Source organism: Amia ocellicauda, chromosome 16 (assembly GCF_036373705.1).
Source record: "Amia ocellicauda isolate fAmiCal2 chromosome 16, fAmiCal2.hap1, whole genome shotgun sequence".
Lineage (NCBI taxonomy): Eukaryota > Metazoa > Chordata > Actinopteri > Amiiformes > Amiidae > Amia > Amia ocellicauda.
Genome location: NC_089865.1, coordinates 11,326,664 through 11,351,830, shown reverse-complemented (window position 1 = coordinate 11,351,830; position 25,167 = coordinate 11,326,664). Strand labels below are relative to the sequence as shown.

General features: G+C 37.4%; 1 protein-coding gene across 3 annotated transcripts; it reads right to left on the bottom strand.

The window, feature by feature from the left end:
- Positions 1-5: 5 nt before the first annotated feature.
- Positions 6-25,049, bottom strand: ttc21b (tetratricopeptide repeat domain 21B). Of its 3 annotated transcripts, none has more exons than XM_066687840.1 (29): positions 24,852-25,049; positions 23,123-23,252; positions 22,920-23,030; positions 22,256-22,422; positions 21,558-21,680; positions 18,727-18,884; positions 17,056-17,140; positions 16,227-16,325; positions 15,780-15,972; positions 15,283-15,380; positions 14,120-14,320; positions 13,588-13,717; positions 13,054-13,211; positions 12,169-12,393; positions 10,523-10,761; positions 10,093-10,165; positions 9,667-9,777; positions 9,266-9,404; positions 8,864-8,970; positions 6,723-6,932; positions 6,330-6,440; positions 6,095-6,176; positions 5,769-5,919; positions 5,439-5,600; positions 4,257-4,452; positions 3,408-3,632; positions 2,602-2,722; positions 1,068-1,135; positions 6-751 (listed from the first exon to the last, which is right to left on the bottom strand). In XM_066687840.1, exons 1-29 carry the CDS (start codon positions 24,882-24,884, stop codon positions 674-676), a joined length of 3,984 nt encoding a protein of 1,327 aa, XP_066543937.1. In that variant the 5' UTR covers positions 24,885-25,049; the 3' UTR covers positions 6-673. The 3 variants fall into 3 exon arrangements, with proteins under 3 accessions (XP_066543937.1, XP_066543938.1, XP_066543939.1); XM_066687841.1 differs by having other exon boundaries at positions 6,723-6,911; XM_066687842.1 differs by lacking the exon at positions 2,602-2,722.
- Positions 25,050-25,167: the final 118 nt, after the last annotated feature.

Below are 25,167 nucleotides of genomic sequence, written 5' to 3'. Positions count from 1 at the left end.
AGAGATCATAATACAAAAACATTTTATTGACCAATCTGCGCCCATGAGTATTTTCCTCAGTTAAGCATGATTTAACAAGCAAAGTGAACAAAACCACCTTCATGTGAAAAATATATTTTAAATAAACCACAGTTGTAAATCATGAATAGTGAATACTGCAGACAAATGTCCAATTTTATTTCCACATAAGCTCATAACATGTATTTGTTGGACACAAAATGGAAAAGCAAACAAATGGGTTTTATATCACTAATTTCAAATTCACAGTATAGGAGAAAAAACAGGTCACATGGTAGAAGAACCAAGACACAATTATCACAATTTTATTTACATGAAGTTTCGTACAAAAGACTTCTTAGTTAAAAACAAAACAAAAACACTTTCATATAAAAATACACCCTTACACACTCCAAGAAGTAATTTTATTTCCCACATAAAATATAGTGAACAATATCGTAATTACACACTTAAATATCTCATTGTCTACTATAAACAACAAACTATCTACAGCACTTGCGTGATATTATATTGAATGGAAAGTGAATAATCAGAGTTGTGTACCATTGTGTCATACTCAATAATTTGGAGATCCTGAGAAATAAGCAAAATATATATTTATATTTATTGATAGGTTTATATGATCCCTTATTAAAAACACACACACAAAATCACACTAAGATCTTAGGGCTGCTCGGGCTTTGTCCAGAATGTCTTTCCTCATCTTTGGATAATTGGGGTGTGCATCCAAAACCTTGACAAATAAAAAATGAAGTACATTTTAGTAACAACACATGCAAACAAATTGAAACTCGTAACTGAAATTGTTATGCTAAAGAGGAGATAGATCACTTAACAGTTTGAATTACAAATGCATGTGGTCTAAAGCATTATTAAAAAACAAAATAATGAAGAACTGCATGTGGTAAACACAATATAAATTAGTTATATAATACAAATAAATGAACATTGCAAAAACAAGTATGCAGTTTCAGCTAACAGCCAAATCATAAACAGTTCGTTTTTCATCTGGTGTAATTAAAACAAATGTAGGGGTTGCATTTGCTTACCTTATGGCATATATCAATGGCATCAACATATCTTTTTGCTTTCAAGTAATTGAATGCAAGTTTGTACCCTAGGAAATAAAATACACAACAATTAAGAGACTCTAAACACGCAAAGTAGAATTGCCATTACTGGTTTCACTATGCATATATTAGATTATATCTAGAATAATGGTTTGAGGATTAAAGTACACAAAAAATTGTGAGGATACAAAGTAATGATCCCAAAAGTTCAATCAGGACAAACAAATATTATATATATATATATATATATATATATATACACACACACACTCACCTAAAGGATTATTAGGAACACCATACTAATACTGTGTTTGACCCCCTTTCGCCTTCAGAACTGCCTTAATTCTACGTGGCATTGATTCAACAAGGTGCTGAAAGCATTCTTTAGAAATGTTGGCCCATATTGATAGGATAGCATCTTGCAGTTGATGGAGATTTGTGGGATGCACATCCAGGGCACGAAGCTCCCGTTCCACCACATCCCAAAGATGCTCTATTGGGTTGAGATCTGGTGACTGTGGGGGTCAGTTTAGTACAGTGAACTCATTGTCATGTTCAAGAAACCAATTTGAAATGATTCGACCTTTGTGACATGGTGCATTATCCTGCTGGAAGTAGCCATCAGAGGATGGGTACATGGTGGTCATAAAGGGATGGACATGGTCAGAAACAATGCTCAGGTAGGCCGTGGCATTTAAACGATGCCCAATTGGCACTAAGGGGCCTAGTGTGCCAAGAAAACATCCCCCACACCATTACACCACCACCACCAGCCTGCACAGTGGTAACAAGGCATGATGGATCCATGTTCTCATTCTGTTTACGCCAAATTCGGACTCTACCATCTGAATGTCTCAACAGAAATCGAGACTCATCAGACCAGGCAACATTTTTCCAGTCTTCAACTGTCCAATTTTGGTGAGCTTGTGCAAATTGTAGCCTCTTTTTCCTATTTGTAGTGGAGATGAGTGGTACCCGGTGGGGTCTTCTGCTGTTGTAGCCCATCCGCCTCAAGGTTGTACGTGTTGTGGCTTCACAAATGCTTTGCTGCATACCTCGGTTGTAACGAGTGGTTATTTCAGTCAAAGTTGCTCTTCTATCAGCTTGAATCAGTCGGCCCATTCTCCTCTGACCTCTAGCATCAACAAGGCATTTTCGCCCACAGGACTGCCGCATACTGGATGTTTTTCCCTTTTCACACCATTCTTTGTAAACCCTAGAAAAGGTTGTGCGTGAAAATCCTAGTAACTGAACAGATTGTGAAATACTCAGACCGGCCCGTCTGGCACCAACAACCATGCCACGCTCAAAATTGCTTAAATCACCTTTCTTTCCCATTCAGACATTCAGTTTGGAGTTCAGGAGATTGTCTTGACCAGGACCACACCCCTAAATGCATTGAAGCAACTGCCATGTGATTGGTTGGTTAGATAATTGCATTAATGAGAAATTGAACAGGTGTTCCTAATAATCCTTTAGGTGAGTGTATATATATATATTAGTTTTAACATACCAATAGTGGGATTGGTTTGATTTCCATATTTCCAGGCCATTTCATAGTTCAGTGCAGCATCCCTGTATGACTGCTCCTTTTCCATGATGTAGCCCATATATTCATAAGCTTTACAACTAGACTGCACAGAGAAAACAAACATGCTGACCCAAAGCATTCACTCTGTTTATCATTTGTTAAGTTAATATGAACTTTACAATAATTATAATTACTACATTTACAACGTACAGTTTTATCATGTAGCTTTTATAAGTGTTTTTTAAATGTTATAACTGTTTTTTAAATTTTTAATTTGGAAATGTGTTTTCTTATGTAGCCTTCTGATTTCAAATAGCAAATTCTACTTTTTAACACCTTCAATGAAGGTAGCTGATAACATAAAATAAAAAAGTATTGCATAAAATCAGCATATTTTTGAAAGGTATAAATCCATCAATACATATTAAATACATTTGCTTGGGATCCCCCAAAAAATAACTATAGGATTAAATAAGCTTCAGAAAATGTACATTGACAATTGTGACTGATTTATAAATGTAATTGTGCACCTGTCCTGTCAGAGAACTTGCTTTCTGAAGGAACCAAGAGTCATAAAACATGACATTGTGACCTGGAAATTGACATACAGTTATTTGGGGATTGTGACAAGTAAGCAAGGGAATTTAATATAATATACATGGGAAAATGGGGTCATATCCACAAGGCATTTTAACTAATGTATGCCACAGGTTTTGATTTGCAGGTTTGTGCTCTAAGTGTTTAAAAGCATATAGCGGTCTGTATTTTGATGCAGAATCTGTTCTTACCTTATTATGACGAAGACACCTTTTTAATAATTCACCTGCCATGTCATATTTTCCTGACTGAATATAAATATCAGCTAAGAGAAGCCAGCTTTTCTCAAACTCATCGGCATCAATGGCATTCCAGTTCATTTTAGCAATGCGTTTGAGCTGGTTCCGTGCTCTTGGGGTCTGTTTGAGAATCATATAAGCTGTTGCCATACCAAGCAATGCAGGGACATGATCTTTCTAAAATAGGATAAGACATACATGTTACAATATTGATGCCAAGAAATATTGCAATTCTGTGTTTTTGTCCCCTTTATGAAACAAAATCCTTATATTTCAATGCAAATACACATTTACATGTAAATGTATGTAAATGTATACAATACATTAAACAAATGCTGAACAGCCTATTGATTATTAAGGGACTATATGGAATGAAAAACATACATCCTACTAGGAACCATGCTTTTAAATTTGAGGTTTATACAAGGGATTTAATTATAGGGAGGACTATACAAAGAATTAATGTATGCCCTTCTTAAAGTACTTTTTAAAATGATTAAGCTGCCATTTCACTTAAGTTTTATAAGAAGATTAAGTCTGATCCTTACCAGCTAAACTGAACAGTAACAATGGCTATAATAGTCACTCATTTTATAGAGAATAGGGAATGGCAGAGCTCTGTTACAGGATGTTAATAATAATGTTTGCTTTATTCTGAATAGGAAGCAAACATAACTTTAACAATATTATTCAAAAGTAAATACGAACTCTTTGGAATAAGAACAGAAATGCCATGTTACTGTGGTAGTTAAATTTACACTCGGGGTGTGTATGTGTACAAACCTTTCAAAGATTACTCACCTCACTGTTTGCAATCTCAGTAAAAACGTTCAGTGCTTTTTCTACATTTGCTTTTTGCTTGGTTGCCATGAGGCAGTAGTTCTCCATGATTCGTAACTGAACATGCCCATCGGGGGTCTGTGGTTTTAGTTCTTTTAGAAGTTTCTCTGCTGTTCTCACAGCCAGTTGTTCAGATTCCTGTTTTTCTGTAGAGTTGCTGTAAGCAATGCAGATACATAAAGTTCAATTTACCAGTGCTAAACGCCTGACCGCAAACATCCTGGTTAAGGTCCTGCTTTAACTGTTTACATAATGTGCATGTCAGTGTTTCTTTTCTCTCTCTCCATTGTTCACATATTGAGGAGTTGTTTTAATTATTGCCATAAGGCATATGCAAGATTCAATACCTTAATTTCCTCTCCTGCGTTTGTTGTGTACTTGGGACAAGTGTCTGTTGGCTGGAGAAACAATACCTACAGAAACTGTCACCATGAAAGTGACGGGATCTAAATAATTTCTTCAAAACTGTTTCACTGAGCTTTCTACAAGATTCAAAATGTCTTTTTGTGAGACTTGTGTGCTAAAACAGATTCATATTGCACTTCTACTGCTAATGCATTTAAACATTTGTTTGATCTCAAAGTTTCTAACATATTTTGGGGGGTTAGCATTAGGTGCTTTATTGGTCATTTTAATGTTTTCCCCCCCATGTTATTTTTAATTGTGGCAAATGTATCTCCATGGTACATGCCCTTTAATGATATAATGTGATGTATAATTCCTGTTTGTAAATAGTTTTTTTTCCAAGTGCAAAATTGCCATGAAGTGGCACCACAAGAATGAGACGTTGAAAATAAGAACTGAAAAAGGCAGGATAACCATTGAGTATTGCCAACTAGTCAGAGTAGGGATTGGTTCTTACTTCCTTTGAAATGGAAACAATTTTTATAAGTATTCCATCTCGGATCTAAGAAAAACCTCCCTGACAATGGCCTGGTAGCTTTTGAATAAAAGTGTAGTCCTAAAACAACACTTACTTGTAGACCGCCAAGTATAAATAAATTAACAAATAGCCAAAATGTAGACTATTAGTACAGCTGACAAGAATTACAAATAAAATCCGCCAAGAAGCGGACCGTACTATAGAGAATTCAACATAAGCCCTAAAAAAACATATCAGAAGCCATGTAGGTTTTTACCCACCCAATGTCTCCATCTAAGTTTTCAAACACTTCACCCCCCATCGTGTCATTGTCGGGATTCAAGCAAATTTCAATCATGTTGTAAATTGCATTTTGACCCCACTCGTTGTCCTTCCTAGCTTTGTTAAAATGACGTAATCCATCATTTGGTTCCCCTGTGTACCTGGATAAACAGAACAGAAAATAAACATACATGTTTTATATACAAAGAGTAGTTCACACTTGTTCACAATTGTGGTGCCAGAATACTTGTTACCGAAACACTATTTAGAATAATCTGCCAATCTTGAAAAGAAAAAGAAAAGAAAATGGTCATCCCAAAAGCACATACCACTGATAAATTCCTTTGCAGTAGTTAAATCCAGGTTCTAGCTTGGCTCTTGAAGAATGCTTTTCAGCCATCTCTAGAAATCTGGGAACTTCTTCCAACTTTCCTGCTCTCCTTAGCAAGTCAATTAAACGTGACAGTGTGGGGTAGTTGTCTAACAAGAACAAATGTGTAACAGATTATTTCCACTTCTCAATTTCCACAGTCATAAGAACTCTAGGTCACATATTTCAAAGTTATTCTCTTTAAAATCCTAATCCCTTAATTATAGTATTAAACTGCAAAGCAGTTCATGCTTCGTAGACACACAACAAAAATCTTCAGTTAACCTGGTTTTCGCTCTAGAAGTTGTTGGAAGTGGAAAACGGCTTGCTCATAATCTTGCTTCCTAAACATCAGATCTGCCATCATCTGAAAAGATACACAAAATAATTCTAGCATTTTTAAAATCTACTCAGTTTTAAATGTCTTTAAGGTAAATGTAGTTAAAGTAATTAATATAAAACAGAAGGCAAATTGAACATTAGCTGATCAGAAAGAAGAAAATTCAAAAGAACTATTCACCATAGTTGCAGCTTCATTATCTTGGTCAGTTTTAAGGAGAACTGCACACTGATGCTGGCATGCCTCTACATCATCTTGAGAAAGGTATAGCCGTGCAAGCTCCAACATCACCTGTTCAAAAAAATATATATTTTTAAAACGTTGATTAAAATCTAAATAGTTTTTTTAGGTGTAAATATTTATACATATTTTTGTATATATACTCAGCTATGTTTTTGGAATTATCCACATAATTTCATGATGTAAAAATAACATCACTTTACAGGCATCAGGGATCGTAGCGAAAGGCAGCATAAAAAGGTTAATTAGATGCAAACTGCTCCCAAATACAGCTGCACTGCGAAAACAGAGCATTTGATTTAACACAGTATATGAATCAACAGCTGAACCAACCTTGTTATCGCTCTCACAATAAACAAGTGCCTCTTTGTAGAATTTGATGGCTTTCTCATAGTCCCTTTGACAAGTGTAATGCTTGGCAATCTCAGCGCAGATCTCTGCTGCTAGTTGTTTCTGCATGGGAACGGCATCGGGCTGCTCCAGCTGAACTCGCTTCAATACTCGAGCTTGCACATCTCTGGCCTGGACAAATATAGGCTGTGACTATACAGTGAGGGAAAAAAGTATTTGATCCCCTGCTGATTTTGTACGTTTGCCCACTGACAAAGAAATGATCAGTCTATAATTTTAATGGTAGGTGTATTTTAACAGTGAGAGACAGAATAACAACAAAAAAATCCAGAAAAACGCATTTCAAAAAAGTTATACATTGATTTGCATGTTAATGAGGGAAATAAGTATTTGACCCCCTATCAATCAGCAAGATTTCTGGCTCCCAGGTGTCTTTTATACAGGTAACGAGCTGAGATTAGGAGCACTCTCTTAAAGGGAGTGCTCCTAATCTCAGCTCGTTACCTGTATAAAAGACACCTGGGAGCCAGAAGCAATCAATCAATCAGATTCCAAACTCTCCACCATGGCCAAGACCAAAGAGCTGTCCAAGGATGTCAGGGACAAGATTGTAGACCTACACAAGGCTGGAATGGGATACAAGACCATCACCAAGCAGCTTGGTGAGAAGGAGACAACAGTTGGTATGATTATTCGCAAATAGAAGAAACACAGAATAACTGTCAGTCTCCCTCGGTCTGGGGCTCCATGCAAGATCTCACCTCGTGGAGTTTCAATGATCATGAGAATGGTGAGGAATCAGCCCAGAACTACACGGGAGGATCTAGTTAATGATCTCAAGGCAGCTGGGACCATAGTCACCAAGAAAACAACTGGTAACACACTACGCCGTGAAGGACTGAAATCCTGCAGCGCCCGCAAGGTCCCCCTGCTCAAGAAAGCACATGTACAGGCCCGTCTGAAGTTTGCCAAAGAACATCTGAATGATTCAGAGGAGAACTGGGTGAAAGTGTTGTGGTCAGATGAGACCAAAATCGAGCTCTTTGGCATCAACTCAACTCGCCGTGTTTGGAGGAGGAGGAATGACCCCAAGAACACCATCCCCACCGTCAAACATGGAGGTGGAAACATTATGCTTTGGGGGTGTTTTTTGCTAAGGGGACAGGACAACTGCACCGCATCAAAGGGACGATGGACGGAGCCATGTACCGTCAAATCTTGGGTGAGAACCTCCTTCCCTCAGCCAGGGCATTGAAAATGGGTCGTGGATGGGTATTCCAGCATGACAATGACCCAAAACACACAGCCAAGGCAACAAAGGAGTTGCTCAAGAAGAAGCACATTAAGGTCCTGGAGTGGCCTAGCCAGTCTCCAGACCTTAATCCCATAGAAAATCTGTGGAGGGAGCTGAAGGTTCGAGTTGCCAAACGTCAGCCTCGAAACCTTAATTACTTGGAGAGGATCTGCAAAGAGGAGTGGGACAAAATCCCTCCTGAGATGTGTGCAAACCTGGTGGCCAACTACAAGAAACGTCTGACCTCTGTGATTGCCAACAAGGGTTTTGCCACCAAGTACTAAGTCGAAGGGGTCAAATACTTATTTCCCTCATTAACATGCAAATCAATGTATAACTTTTTTGAAATGCATTTTTCAGGATTTTTTTGTTGTTATTCTGTCTCTCACTGTTAAAATACACCTACCATTAAAATTATAGACTGATCATTTCTTTGTCAGTGGGCAAGCATACAAAATCAGCAGGGGATCAAATACTTTTTTCCCCTCACTGTATACATGCATATATACATAGTGCCTCGCAAAAGTATTCAGATCCTTCCTATGGTGTCCCATTTTGTGAAATTACAAAATGATATATACACGTTGTTTTACTTCATATTGTATTCAAAACTTAAATGCTCAAACTGAAGAGTTTAAAGGCTAAGATAAGTTACAGTAAATGTCAGAGAAAACTGAAGAGAACAAATGCTGATGTTGATTCAACACAAAAGATTAGGAAATTATATATAAATTGAGATAATTCCATAATTCCAAAGGCATTCCATTAATACATAAATATATATAGTTTTTTTTTTTTTAAGAAAATGTGAATTATCATCCATACTTACTCTCTGTAAGGATAGTATCACCTGCTCATTGTTTTCCATCCTGTTTTGTATCTTAGCTAAAAGAACTAGATAGCGACCATCTTCACTTAGTGCTGCGAGGTCAGTGACTGAAAAAAGAGGACGAGACGCATTAATACAGAGGACGGGAAACGTTTTAATTCATGAAAAAAGCAGAGCCTACAAAAGATTTAGAATGTAAAAGACCTGAGGGCAACTGCCATCAGTGAAATAAGAACAAACAATGATGGAATGAATTACTTTAAATTCACTCAGTTTAAATATCAAAATATGTTTCTGCAATGCTTTAGATCAATAAAAGAACAGACAATACCAAAACAAAAAAAGTTATTAAAAATGAAGGCCAGGGAACAGGTAACCCTAAACTATTTGTAATATACCTACCAGGCTCATGGTTCAGTGCCTGCTGTAAAACCCTCTCCGATTTCTCATACTGCCTGAGTTTAAGCAAAAGCTCTGCCAAGTCGTAACGAAGGAAATTCTGCTGACCGCTCTTGAGTGCTGCTTCATAATAATTTATTGCCTAAAGAGAATGTAAAATTGTAAACATGAATCATTTTAATGTATTTAAGCAACCCTGTGGTTTAATAAATTTGAAAAAAAATGAAAGTTGTAATATTTACTCAAATGGCACTCTATAGTACTATAAATCAGTTTTATATGCCATGGCAATGATTGTGTTTTAATCATTTAAAATATGTGTACATTCATATAAAAAAATGCCTAAATGTAAATATACTTGTGTATGGGATAAAAGTAAATACAAAATCAAACCGACAACATACCTTAGCATAGTTATGAGTTTTCACAAGGGCTTTACCAATCTTGCTGGCCAGGGCACCATCTTTTGGGTTTTTCATTAATGCTTGTTCATATATTTCAATCGCTTTTTCTGGCTTTGAAAGACAAAAATAACTCTTCCATAAACTTAATTCAACCATACAAATTTGTCAAAATTGACTGCTTGATCAAATACATTTAAATATCATAATATGAAATATTTAATAACAAATCTCTCCAAATTAAACCATAAACAAGCAAACAAAGTGTTTCTATCAGAAGATTTTAGATTTCAGTAAAACATCAGGTTTTGTACATGAATTGTCATCTAGTGCAGGTACAGCTGGGAAGGAGGAACTACAGATTGCTACTATCTAGCCAAGTATTTGCTCCTTGTTCATGTGAGTGTATATAAATAGTTTCAGACCTACCTCCTGGATGTTCATATAGGCATCACCCAACAAGAGATAGGTATGGGAGCTAGGCAGTTTCTCCACCAAGTCTCTAAAAACAAAAACCACACACATACATTTAATATATACATATTTTTGGTATGAAGCATTACACTTAATTTGCCTTGAATCTTTCAGTTAATGTATGCTTTCTTAGCTTTCTTTCCATAAAGCAAGAACCTGTCAACATTAGTATTAGAGATACTAACAAGCATACTGCCTTCACACTGACAACTGTAACACCCCTTCCTCCAGCACCAGAGGCCACTCTCTCTCTCTCTCTCGGTCTCAACCGACCAAGTTTAAACTTCCACTTGACTTTGTTTTAGACTCCTAACCTTTCATGTCATTCAGATTACCGCTAACAACGTGTGACTGCTATAGTTTTGATATCTTCGGTTCTTTCTACCTGTAACAACTGGCATAGAGGCGCTTTTCCTTTCTGTGGTTTAGATAAATGTCAGCCATTTTTTCCTTGGCTTGAATATAGTACGGCTGCTCTGGTGTGATGTTGCGAAGCATGTTAAGGGCCAGTTCTGTGTCCCCTCGGAGAAGAGCCAGGTCTGCGTTTGCAATAGTGACACGCAATTCTTCAGGGGTCCCTGAGAATTCATTGATTGCATCCTGCATCACTTTAGCTGCTTCATGCTGGAATATATAGGAGCAGACATATTTGGTATACATTAAAATCTATCAGTCTTACAATCAAATGTTTATTTCTTTATAATAACATAACTTGAGTGAGCAACTTAACAGGAGTTCATTTACAACAACAATATACACTCACCTAAAGGATTATTAGGAACACCATACTAATACTGTGTTTGACCCCCTTTTGCCTTCAGAACTGCCTTAATTCTACGTGGCATTGATTCAACAAGGTGCTGAAAGCATTCTTTAGAAATGTTGGCCCATATTGATAGGATAGCATCTTGCAGTTGATGGACATTTGTGGGATGCACATCCAGGGCACGAAGCTCCCGTTCCACCACATCCCAAAAATGCTCTATTGGGTTGAGATCTGGTGACTGTGGGGGCCAGTTTAGTACAGTGAACTCATTGTCATGTTCAAGAAACCAATTTGAAATGATTCGACCTTTGTGACATGGTGCATTATCCTGCTGGAAGTAGCCATCAGAGGATGGGTACATGGTGGTCATAAAGGGATGGACATGGTCAGAAACAATGCTCAGGTAGGCCGTGGCATTTAAACGATGCCCAATTGGCACTAAGGGGCCTAAAGTGTGCCAAGAAAACATCCCCCACACCATTACACCACCACCACCAGCCTGCACAGTGGTAACAAGGCATGATGGATCCATGTTCTCATTCTGTTTACGCCAAATTCTGACTCTACCATCTGAATGTCTCAACAGAAATCGAGACTCATCAGACCAGGCAACATTTTTCCAGTCTTCAACTGTCCAATTTTGGTGAGCTTGTGCAAATTGTAGCCTCTTTTTCCTATTTGTAGTGGAGATGAGTGGTACCCGGTGGGGTTTTCTGCTGTTGTAGCCCATCCGCCTCAAGGTTGAATGTGTTGTGGCTTCACAAATGCTTTGCTGCATACCTCGGTTGTAACGAGTGGTTATTTCAGTCAAAGTTGCTCTTCTATCAGCTTGAATCAGTCTGCCCATTCTCCTCTGACCTCTAGCATCAACAAGGCATTTTCGCCCACAGGACTGCCGCATACTGGATGTTTTTCCCTTTTCACACCATTCTTTGTAAACCCTAGAAATGGTTTTGCATGAAAATCCCAGTAACTGAGCAGATTGTGAAATACTCAGACCGGCTCGTCTGGCACCAACAACCATGCCACGCTCAAAATTGCTTAAATCACCTTTCTTTCCCATTCAGACATTCAGTTTGGAGTTCAGGAGATTGTCTTGACCAGGACCACACCCCTAAATGCATTGAAGCAACTGCCATGTGATTGGTTGGTTAGATAATTGCATTAATGAGAAATTGAACATGTGTTCCTAATAATCCTTTAGGTGAGTGTATATTAAATTGTTGGGGTCAGTTGTTCATTTTGTTTGTAGAAATTGTCCCTACCTGCTCTCCATTCATCCAGTGGGCTTCTGCTAACTCCAGGAAGACGGAGACACAGTCAGTAGAGCTGATCTCGATTCTTTTACTTTTGGATTTTGAAGAACTCCCAGTCCTTTTCATTCCTTGTAAACTCATTGCTATCTGCAGGGTGTGAATGGCTTCTTGCAGCTCTCCTGTTTTCTTTTGAGTCTGTGCTTTAATCAAGTGGTATAGAGGATGCTCTCGTATCTTTATGTTGCACAAGGAAGAAACAGACAAATGCAATTATTTTCCCCCCCTAGGTACTTGCATATAGAGCTGAAGTATAGAATGTGTGCGACAAGACATCAGGACACAAAATTCAACCAAACATATCTCCATATATTTACATATCATCTGTTGAAAGCTTAAGTCTTAAAGTAACAAGTATAGAAGACTATGAAGTATTGCAGGAAAATAATCTTTTGCCTCTAAATTAAATTGAAACATTACATTTGATCTGCCTTTCATTCTAGCCCTGGAGAACAGAAGACACACACACTGGCAAGAACAGGTCTGCAATTCAGAGCAAACCAAGCTATTGCAAGATTCCTAAAGTCTAAGGCATAGTGTTTTGGATACACATATATGTTTGTTTGCCTTGACCTTTGAAGTGACACATCGGACTAAGCATTGTTAAAGCCTGCCTTCCTCTTGAATACTGCATGACTCTGTAATTAATCACTAAAATAAAGAACAATATGCCAAATAATATGTCTGTAAATTTTTCAGATTAGACAGCTGCGTTTTCTGATAATATCTTTCCACCGATTTATATTACAAAGGAAATTAGGATACGTTACAGCTAATACCTGACCTAAAGCACAACTCGGAGCATTATGAACGACCAAAGTTCATAACCTGACTGACCTCAAAATTATAGCTTAGGCAGAGCTCCAGAGATTGTGAAGACAGTTTCAAATTTCCTTGTAAAAGATAAATCTGGGCCATTAAGAGATGAGCATCAGCATGGGATGGATTCTGTTCTAAACAGTGTTGCAGGCTGCTCTGAGCCGCTTTGATGTCGCCTGCATGAAACAAACAAATGACACTGTTATAAGTTATATTTCCATTATTCTGAACTATGGTAGATCAGTTTCTGTATTTTTGTTTTTGAATGTTAACTGTTTGTTTAAAAGAAACATTAGCTTTGATTCTTTTATTCTCTTTTAATTCCCTGGTCATGAATTTTAAAAAATATGTTAACATCAATGAAAAGTCAAGTTCCTATAAAAAGTTCATTACATCAAGCACCATATCCCACATGAAACATCAGATACCAACTGCTTTCTAGGTAATGCAGTGAATCTGCTTTGTTTGTTGATTTAAGGATGAGCCAGGATAAAATGAACTACTACATTCGTTCTGGTATGAAGCCTAGCTGTTGCATGTCCTTGCGCTCACCTGCTTGGAATTTTACTTTAGCCATTAAATAAACAGCTTGGATGAGCCCAGGCACAGTCTTGACCACTGTCTCCAGTACTGAGGCGCAGTGCTTCAGCTGGGGAGAGGCAGGCTGGCCTTGAGAAGGTGGCTGAAGAAAGAGAGACTTGTCATGGAAGATCACAGCAAGGAAGATGTGTAGAAATCATCGGAAGTCCACACAGATGTTTAAAACCACAAATAACAAAAGCAAACTTATGCTTTTCCATATGCTTTCTTTACACAAAAGTGATCCTGCTAGAACGACATACTACAGCCCTACGTATAGATAGATTTACTCAGATGTATCAGAAAAAATATTAACATGCAATTTTCCGATGCAGTTTTCTACCCTATTACAGTTCTTACAAACATTATCATTGCTTAATAACTACATATTAAATTCTACCTTCTAACTCCAGTACATCATTCTTACTTTAATTATTTTTAAACTGAATTATTTCCCTTGTCTTCATTACAGAGCTGAAATAACATTAACATATTTCCAATTGACCTGTGTTGGACAGAGAGCAATGTATTCCTTAATGATCTCAAGCAGGAAGTCCGGGTTGAGCTTCTCAAAGTATTCAACCCCAAGTGGCAGTCCTTGCAGAGCAGAGAAATGTGTGTCCATAGCATCATTGAGCAGGTTAATGACCTCCTCCTGTGGCTTGCACTTCTTAATCGCTAAAACTGCTCGCAGGTAAGACAACTCCTGTATAAGAAAAGTGTACCTTTTACAACAGGTTAACTGCTTTGCACATTGCATTCATTGAGCCATTACAATCTAGACTACTATTTAAATGATCAATATCCTGTTATAGTTCTATTCATCGTGGATTTTCATATTTTGTTTGGCTCATGCAAAGAAAATAAAATCCTTTGATGAAATGTAACTGGACTCTACTGTTGTCACTAACTATATCACTGCAATCCTCACTGTGTACATAGGACATGTCAATGTAGGGTGGTACAAGTAGAAGAACAAACAAACAAAATAAAATATCATAGGAAGTGAAAGTCAATCTAGGCTTAAATACACAGATATGTGTATTGTATTTGCTCACTGGGAGAGCACAAACTGTTTAAGGTGGGCCATCAATCAGAAATGAATACAGAGAAGATCCTGCAGATTATTAAAGATCACTGTGCAAATACCATATTGCTGGCGTGTAACCAAAAGACTCAAGTCCATTCAAAAATACTATATCAGTAAGTAATATCAGCATGCATTTGACATGCCAGGAATGCCTCTGATGATCAGCTCTCTATTGCAGAGACAGCGAGAGTCATGTAAGGTTTCTTTTGACTTAATGAGGTCATGTTTTTCTGACGCCTACAGGGGAGGTCTGGAGTCCTAGGACTAATACTGCTGTTGCCCCTTGAAGATTTGTTCTTCATTTATCAACGGGTGATTGTAAGTGACTATCTACAGAACTGATGTAACATCTTAATTCAGATAATTATAGTGTCTACATAATCACAGCATTACTTTTCAATGTGATTTTTCACATTGGCGTACACATGGTACATTAATCACATATTGCACGTTTAGGTGTTCTGCTAGAACACACTTTAAAATAAAATCCTGACACAGAGAATATCTCCGTGTCATGATTTCTCTGCAGATTAACACTAGGGAAACCTATTTTGTCCTGTTGCTGTGCATTTTCTTACCCCAGATTTCCCAATAGTTTGCTGGATTTCAGTAAGAAATTCAAGCTGTTGCTCTGCATCTTCCAGGTGTCCCTCAATAAGCTGGCACCTAATCATTCCTAATATAGAAGAAACAAAATCCAGGTATTTATTAAAGGTTCTAAAAAAATAATCATGATCCTATAATGTTACAGAAATTAGAGAGACACCACCAAATCTGACAAAAAAATACTTTCAGTGCTTTGTTAAATGTGATCATATCTCAATACTGTCTTTAAAATACATAACACCAAAAATGTGATTGAATAACATCCTATTTAAACAAGGATACTCCTACAAATTCTCATTTCTCATGTATGTATTTGTTAAGTTAAATACAGATGCTTAGACAATTGTCTGTTGCCAATTTTACAATCTTGCTAGAAAGACTATTAAACAATTATAACAATAATAATAAAAAACAAAATTGCCAAGTAGATTAATATAAACAATTTAAAGACAATGAAAGAGTACATTACCAGTTAGAGCAGAGATGCTGGTCTCATCCAGTGTCATTGCTGTTCTGTACCACTTCATCGCCTCCTTTATTTTCCCCTGCAGAACGAGCTGATAGCCCAGCTCAGTGGCTCGCTCTGCATCACCTGATGCCATGGAAAATGCTCGCTCCACCAAAGTGTGTGTCTTTTCAAGGATCTTCTCGTTTCTTCCACACTGCAGAAAAATACATTAATACAAAGACATCTGATCAGCAATAATGAATTAAATTGATGTCTGTGCAGGGCCTCCAAAATAAAAATAAAATAAAAATCAAGAACCAGTTAAAGAAGACATTAATTTCAATTACTGGGATATTAAAGGTACATGATGAAATAATAAATACATACATATAAACTATTTTGTGGATTTGAAATTATTTAAATTGAATAAGGCCTGATAGAGGCAGCGTTAGCTTAGTGAACACTCACCACGCGTGTAAAAGCCAATGACATCTGATAGAAAAGATCAGGATTGTGTGGCTCATAACGGTCCAGGGTGGCAAAGAGGTTGGTGAGCTGGTTGAAAGACTGAAAGACAAACAAAAACTAAATTAATCTATGGGATTGCTCTAATTAATCACTCTAATTGATGGGCATACTTATTCCCTATAAATGGCCACATATAGTCAAACAAAAAAACAACTTGTATACTTAATTTGAGTATGAAAGTCTTATTTCACCAATCCTCAACTCAAAAAGCTACCACCTATAAAACACACATACATTTCAGATTTATCTTAACATTTTTAGTGTTTCGCTTTTCCAAAAATGAGAGCTGTTTAAGTGTTGTGAGGCAGTTCTGCCCAGAGTCTGGTATGAAGCTGACCAGATGTGTGGGGTGTGGAGGGTGCCCTTCAGTACTGCACGAAATAGAGAGTGCCAACAGGCTCCAGTGTGTTGCGAGCTATGATCAGAAAATTGACAGACACTTGCTAAGGGAATGCATTTGCTTTCTCTAGCCAGCACTACAACTCCCACAAAGAGCAAATTTATAACTGCATTCTGCAATAGGGACATCCAGCAAACTCAAATGTGGGAGGAAAATCACACGGTACAGACATCCACTTCCAACCACTATTTGAAGTGAAGTATAAAGACAAGGACTATGCTGTACACAGAGACTCTGTTCATTTCCACTCATTTAGTTGGGTCTACATCTGGATGCTATTTTACATACAGTCCTTAGAAAAGTTATACACTTACATGGGAGAAAAACGATTTGAATAAGCATCAACATTATTCCTATGAAAAGACTTACCTCATTCAAATCTCCTTCTCTGCACAATGAATGGAGAGCCAGCATCCGAAGAGCTTCAATGTTAGTTTTGTCCTTTTGTAAAAGCCTGCATCAACACAAGATTTTTGTTCTGAAGATAAATGTCCAAGTCAATTCACATATTGTAACTTATTATATTTCTGATCTCCCTCTAATTTTCTTTTTAACCACGTGATCAATACTCAAGGCTATTGCCCTATAAATTCAAGTGATATAGATCCAAAAGGATTGTAATTAAAATGTACTAAATCATGGAAAGCAAAGTTCTAAGATAAACAATATTCATACAATTTCTCAAGGTCCTCGAGAGGCCGGACCCCCCATGGTTGTCTAATGAAAAGACTCTAGACCATCTTGTATCACTCAAAGCACATGATTACACTACTGTGTAGCTATTTACTTTAAACCATGTGCTTATACATCAAAATACACTACTTGTCAGTGGGTTTGTCGAGTATTCCCCTTGTACTATAACAGTGCTACACAGAGAGTCAAATTATTCGTTTTTCTCCAGATTCCACAACATAAAATGATGCAAGTATACTGTAGTTATGAGAAGCCATATTTCACATTTATTTAAAATGTTCATATCTATTAGAAAAATTCATCATTCAAGGCCAGACTAACAATAGTTAACAGATATCAGAATCTCATTTTGTGATTCTGTCTGACTGCTTTGGTCTGCTGCCTGACTACAGGATTTTCCTGAGGAGAGCCCTGGTTTCCTGTCATCCCATAAATATACAGTGTAACGGGACACTCATACTGAAAATACTGAGACATTCTTAGTCTGTGGTGCACACATAACATCACTGAGGGCAGCCAATAATTACGCCTCTGGGGTGACAGCAAGATGTACACAATATGTCTTAAAGGGTCTGTCTTCTATATAGGAAACTGCCAGATATATACAGTATTTACATTAGATTTCTGAAATATCTTTTATCAGCTGCTGCGTCCCTTCACGTAAATGCCTGGATTTACTTTTGATGTAATGCCTTCCGACACCACATCTCTCCCAACTGGAGGCAGCCTCTCCAAATCGCTTTTTTAAGTTGCCAAAATTATCAGCTGCTTCTGGGGAAATCACGTTTTTGTCATTTTAATTCACAGCTTCTATTAGAATATTTAATAAAACAAATATATACCAGTAGAATAAAATAGTCACATCCATCTTTTTAAATGTTATTTGGTTATTTGATTTGTTTAATAAATATTGTTAATTCAACTATACTTCTTTATAAGTTATATATATTCAGAGGTTTGATGAACACAGGTTCTTTATAGATTCCAGTCCATTCCTCACACCTGGACGTTTGGGAGACCACCGAGCTCAGATTGCCACATGTGCTCCAGATCACAGTAACTTTAAGAGCAGCTGAGAGAAATAATCTTTGTGAATCACATGGCTTCAGTAGATGAATTCAATGCTCTCTAATTTGTAGGACCCTGGCCAGAAGAAAAAGTCCTTGACGATGTGGATTATAGAATGGGATGTGGCATTGCTCTTTATCTTGTTTTGAACTTGAATACAATTACACTGTGTTTAATGCACTCTGTATGACACATTGAAAAAATAACAATCGACCCTTTATTCTGATGAGAGGAATTTTTGAAAAGTGAAAAGCAATAATACAAGGTAATGTTCTGTACCTCTGAGCTGCTTCAACAGTCTGCTCCCAGTCTTGCAAGGTTAGTAGTAGCTTCATTTTCTTTATAAAAGCAGGCAGGAATTCAGGGAAGCTGACAATGATTTGATTGATCGTTTCTAAAGCTCCAGAGTAGTTTTGTCGCAGCTCGAAGTATTGTGCCTGGTGAAGAACACATACCAAATAATGTCAAACACAGCTATTAATAAGAAACTTTTATAAGCAGTCCATGAAACAGAAACAAATTCTGAAGTAATGTATCATATAATGAAAAATAAAACAAAATTCAGCTTAGTTTAGAATTAATAATATTGTCTATATTAAAGCTATATAAGGAATGAAGAGGGATGGTCTCCTAATCAGACTTACCCTCTAACCAGCATCTAACCATGAACTAAGTATGAATGGTCCTTCTCAGAACTTAAATTAAAAAGTCACTTCCATCTACATTTCTATTCAACTTCTATGCAGTAAAATTATATTGTATCTATACACCCTGACCTATACAGAAATACTAGTTCTAGATATTTAATTGTACATATTCAACCTCCCTTTTTTTGTAATTCCAACATGACAGCACCCAAATTCACTACATTTAAGAATTTAAAGAAAAAATCATGTCAAGAAGCCTGCAATACCTCAAGTAGCCACCAGGTGGTAGGGCCTGCAAGTAATTATAGCTTCTGCACCTCCAGGATGTGCAGGTCTGACCACAGAGAAGTCGTGTAACAATCATTGTGTTTACACAGCCACACATATTTCACTAGTATTCAGAATGTTGACTATTACGAATAAACACCGATCAGCCATAACATTATGACCACCTGCCTAATATTGTGTAGGTCCCCCTTTTGCCGCCGAAACAGCCCTGACCCGTCGAGGCTTGGACTCCACTAGTATCTGGCACCAAGACGTTAGCAGCAGATCCTTTAAGTCCTGTAAGTTGCGAGGTGGGGCCTCCATGGATCAGACTTGTTTGGCCAGCACATCCCACAGATGCTTGATTGGATTGAGATCCGGGGAATTTGGAGGCCAAGTCAACACCTTGAACTCGTGATTCATCAGACCAGGCCACCTTCTTCCATTGCTCCGTGGTCCAGTTCTGATGCTCACGTACCCATTGTAGGTGCTTTCGGCAGTGGACAGGGGTCAGCATGGGCACCCTGACTGGTCTGTGGCTACGCAGCCCCATATACAACAAACTGCGATGCACTGTGTGTTCTGACACCTTTCTATCAGAACCAGCATTAACTTTTTCAGCAATTTGAGCTACAGTAGCTCGTCTGTTGGATCGGACCACACGGGCCAACCTTCGCTCCCCATGTGCATCAATGAACCTTGGCCGCCCATGACCCTGTTGCCAGTTCACTGCTTTTCCTTCCATGGACCACTTTTGATAGGTACTGACCACTGCAGACCGGGAACACCCTACAAGAGCTGCAGTTTTGCAGATGCTCTGACCCAGTCGTCTAGCCATCACAATTTGACCCTTGTCAAAGTCGCTCAGATCCTTACGCTTGCCCATTTTCACTGCTTCTAACACATCAACTTTGAGGACAAAATGTTAATTTGCTGCCTAATATATCCCACCCGCTGACAGGTGCCATGATAATGAGATTATCAGTGTTATTCACTTCACCTGTCAGTGGTCATAATGTTATTGCTGATCAGTGTATATTCCGGCATGTAAACACCATATTAAAAATATTGAATGGATTGTTTGAGCCCTTAATGTTCTGAATATTGATGGCGTAATAGTCCTCTATTATTGGTAATACTAAAGGCATTATGAGTCATGTAGATGGCATATTCCAAATGTGAGGCTGAACACACAAAAGTACATGCACTGAAAGATTCGGCGTGATGTAACACATGAGGACAGGGTCAAAGAAGAACAGCTACTTTTTTGGTCAGATGATGAAGCTTGGGTTTTGTTCAGGATTTGAAAAGCTTGAAAAATTACAAAGCAGCTTGATGGAAAAGAAGGCGAACTGAACTTTTTAAAAGAGTGACGAAAACAAATCCGATTTAAGACCCACACATAGCATAAACAGATTATTCCTCTTGCCATGTATGCACGGAATATCAAGAATTCTGATGCATGTACACAGAATATATACATTCTGAATATACATTCTAACTTCTTATATTCTGAATACTTAAAAGTCTTGTGCCATGCAAATGTACTGAATAATTATGATGTAGATATACATTTGGGGGGTTTAAAGTTGTATTAGAAATAAAACAACCAGAGTACACATTGAAATAGAATTCTTAAGACATATTAGAAGTGAAACAAGATGAATTTATCTCTACTGATAGACTGTCACAAATGTTAAGGGGCAGTCTAATGTAAATTGTACAGGCAGTTACTTCTATTGGTCATGTTACTACCCTGCAAATGCACACTCAGAGCTCTCTCTAGCCACTATAGGTTGCATTATAAAGCTATCAATATATGTCAAGCAATCACAACAGGCAGTAAATCACAATAATAAAAGACAATATGGCAGTCTTTACAGTATAGCTCTGGAAATAATTAAAAGACCACTGCAGATGTTTCTTAAATCAGCATCTCTACATGTATGGCAGCCATTCCATTCCACTCATAATTTTATTTGGAATTTGGGAGAAATGTTGTCAGTAGTTTATAGAATAAAACAAAAATGTTAATTTTATAAGAAACACATATCTATAAATAGTAAAACCAGAGAAACTGATAATTTGTTAGCTGTATATTGGCATGTGAAGACTTACTATACAGTGATACTAATATATGTAATATTTCAATTACAGAATTAACTAAATACTCTAGAAATATAGGCCTATGCTTACCTTCCCCATCAAAGCAAAAACATCTGCTCCTTCCTTTAAAGCTTCATCAAAATATTTCCCCGCCTTTTTAACACTGGCATCTTTATTAGATGTAACGTCTATCCATCCCTTCAAGATCAGCCCCTAGAAGAAAAAAAAAAGTGTTGCAGATAAAGTTATAACAGAAGAGGGAACTAACTTGTTAAAGTGCTGGCTGTGCTCTGATCCATTAATACTTTACCTACATTCTTACATAATAACAATGATGTTCATTCCTTATCCAGCAGAGCTGCAGGGTCTGTTGGTTTTCAGTCCACCGGAGCTCTTAATGACCTAAGTGAACTAATTAGGCAAATAATGGGTCTAACTTACCACTAGTTTAGAGGGGAAGATTCAATGCAACCTGCAGGGCTATGTCTCTCTATGAACATAAGCGTGTACTGCTGCTTACAAGTATACATAGGATTATTGGGTACGAACTAATGATAGCAATCAGTTGTACACATATAATTAGCAAAGAACTCCCCATCTGTCTTCTTTCCCTGTGTCTGCTTTAAAACCTCCTGTACTGCACATCTCTGCCCAAGATGCAAGTCACCTTCCTGCAGCAAAGCATATACCCCAAAACAAAGGTGTAACTGGGTGGCTTATGGGTACATCTGGAGTAATACATTCATATACTGTATAGCCCAATATTATATATAAAAATATAGTCTTACTTCTTTTGCACCATTAGAGATCTTTATCATCCTGTCAGTGTATTCTCTGGCTTTTTCATTGCGCCCCAGATGCCAGAGGAACAGTCCTGCAAAATACAGCCCTTTCTGAGTGGCACTCTTGCGATGCTCCTTCAGCTTGGCATCCAGCTCCTGAATGGCATCTCGATCTGCAGGTGGAGTTATAAAAATAAACAGATGAACACAACTGAGCTACACACTTTCACCTAGTAATATTGCATTGTTAAAAAAATATGTATTGCTCATTATACTTGCCCTGAATTTGTACTTTGACAAAGAAGCTGAGTGACCTGGCGTCAATGTTAAAAGCAGGCTTATTTTTGTCATTTAACATTGCCACCGTGTTGACTATAGATATATCTCCCATGTGTCCTTTTTCATGGGAAAGGGAATACAACAGAAAGAGCTACCAGTCTTTAGCTGCAGTCAACAAGAAGCCCAGGAGGGGAGAATAGTCCAAGACCATCTACGATGCATTTAATTAAATTTACTTAATGCATCATGAAAGACTTTTGAAAGTTTTAAGGTTTATATCCTCTCAATACTTTATAAATATTTAGTATTGTGACCAATCTCTACCCATTCATTTGAAACATTAAGTGTAAACAGACAGTTAGAATACAGATTCCCCGAATGCAACACTTACCTGGATTTTGACTCTTCTTATGGGCATAAATAAGAGCCATCAACGTGCACAGAGACACCTCGCGTCTTTCTTTAATAGCTTCGAACTCTCGAATGGCTTCCTGGATTCTGTCTAGATTGAAAAGAATAATACAGATTAAAACCTCAGCCAAATACATTTCTCTCAATATTAAGTGATTTGACCTATTCTACCTATGCTTTTACCTTCCATTAATACTCCATAGGCATGAAAAAACATGAAGATGGGATCGCTGCTGTTCTTTTTCAGAGCCTCGTTTGCAGCATTCTGCACATGATTGAAATACTTTTCCTGGCAGTAATAGTTGATTAAAGCCTAAAAAACAAAATAAATACATTTCACATCTCAGTAGTGACTTTATGACAGACTTAATTGATCTCTTAAGATTCCACCCATAATAAAACAATCCCACCAACAGAAACATACATCCAATGCACTAGTATCCATACGCACTTATATACTTATACACCTGCAACCTGCTATTCCCAAGGCATTCTCTATAGTGCAGCACAGAGAGAAATATAAAGACAGCTAATAAATATGACCCTTAACAATCAGGAAATCAATACTGTATTTAAAGCTATTTATAGCATCCTACTACCAGAAAAGGTATTCTGAATAAGTCGATTTTCAGAAGTTGGGAGATGAAAGAAACCAGGTCTGTGTATCTGCTTTCATCAAGCTCATTGCAGGCCTTAGGGGTATGGCAACATAAGGCTTTAAAAACAAATGTTTACAGGTTTGTGAATCTAATAATCCCAGTCGCACAGGAGACCTGGGTAAGCAATGACACAGAAAATAGTTAGGTTCAGTCTCATCATCACAATTGTTCTCGGACATGATAGCTATTACCCATTAAAATAATTGGTTTCATCTCATTAAATGACATATACGTTTAATTCAAGGAAAATGTAATACTTCACAGTACACATGGCAACTGATGCAAATCTTTCCAAAAAGGTTTACTTTGTAAACTCCCCACTTCACTAAAAATATTTTGGTGTGAAGAAAGTATTAATTCAACGTTTTAATAGTCAGCATTTAACCTTCATGAATAAAGGGTAGTTTTAAAAAACAGAACTTATCTACAGTTGGGAAAAGCCCTTTTTGCAAAAGTAGGGCTACAAATATACTTTGTTCTCCCACTGTGTTACAGCCATTTCATTTCAGCATCCCAATTATTGAGTTTCAACAAAAATGAAAACATTACAGATGCTTGTGTTTTTTTCTTGTTTCTTTAAAAGGCTTTGGACACAGGCGTTTGGATAGCAATACTATCATAATGTTACTGTATCAAACTTTCTGTTTTGTGATCTAGATCTGATATAGGCAAATGTGTGTGTATATCTTACAATACTGCTATCAATAAAGTAATGAATAACAGATTATTATGAAGTCAGTAAATTGTAACTAATACGTATTAGGCATGTACAGATAATAGTCTGAATGCCGTTTCTCTCACATGCTTTATATAATAAGTTTTATTTTGGCCGTGTATCGAAATGTACATAGTGCTGCACTGTTCCTATGTACAATACAGTAGCATCATCACATTGTCCAGGTTAATTAAGTTATATAAATACATCTCTACATATACAAATACATAAAAAGATACATTACCCTCTCGCTCTCTCTAGATATATACACATTTGAAAATGCACATCTTCTCAGATCATATAACAGCCTATCCTGTACTTCGAGTAAGAAAAGTGTATTAATAACTTTTAGTCACGAATCAACAGTTTTTTTTTTTATAACCGGTGCTATTTCTTTACTTACTGATTATGACCATTCAAACTTGAAACTGTATGTTATCCTGTATCATGCCTTCTGACTGCCACTGTACTTTCTACGGTTTCTGCAACTAAAAGATGCTGCTGCAACAGAAATAAAGATATATTACAAATAACCCACCAGCATTAACTCGTCGTCTGCTGTCCCTGCCATTGCAGCGGCTCGGCTGACACTAAATGACCTGCACACGGTTCACAATTCGTTACGTTGTGTTTCGAGGCTGAATTCGCTACATTTTACTTGATTTTCGCCATCTTGATACTGGGTCCACAGCGTCTGGGTTACTTAACAACGGGCCGCCATTTCCGTGAGGTGTCCAGGAAGAAGTAATGGATCTGATGCAGGAATGGAGTTGGGAGCGACAGGCCTCCAGCACAAGGTGGCGCACAAGTCATGGCCCTTCAAATCACACGAGTCTAATCACAGACTTCACTGC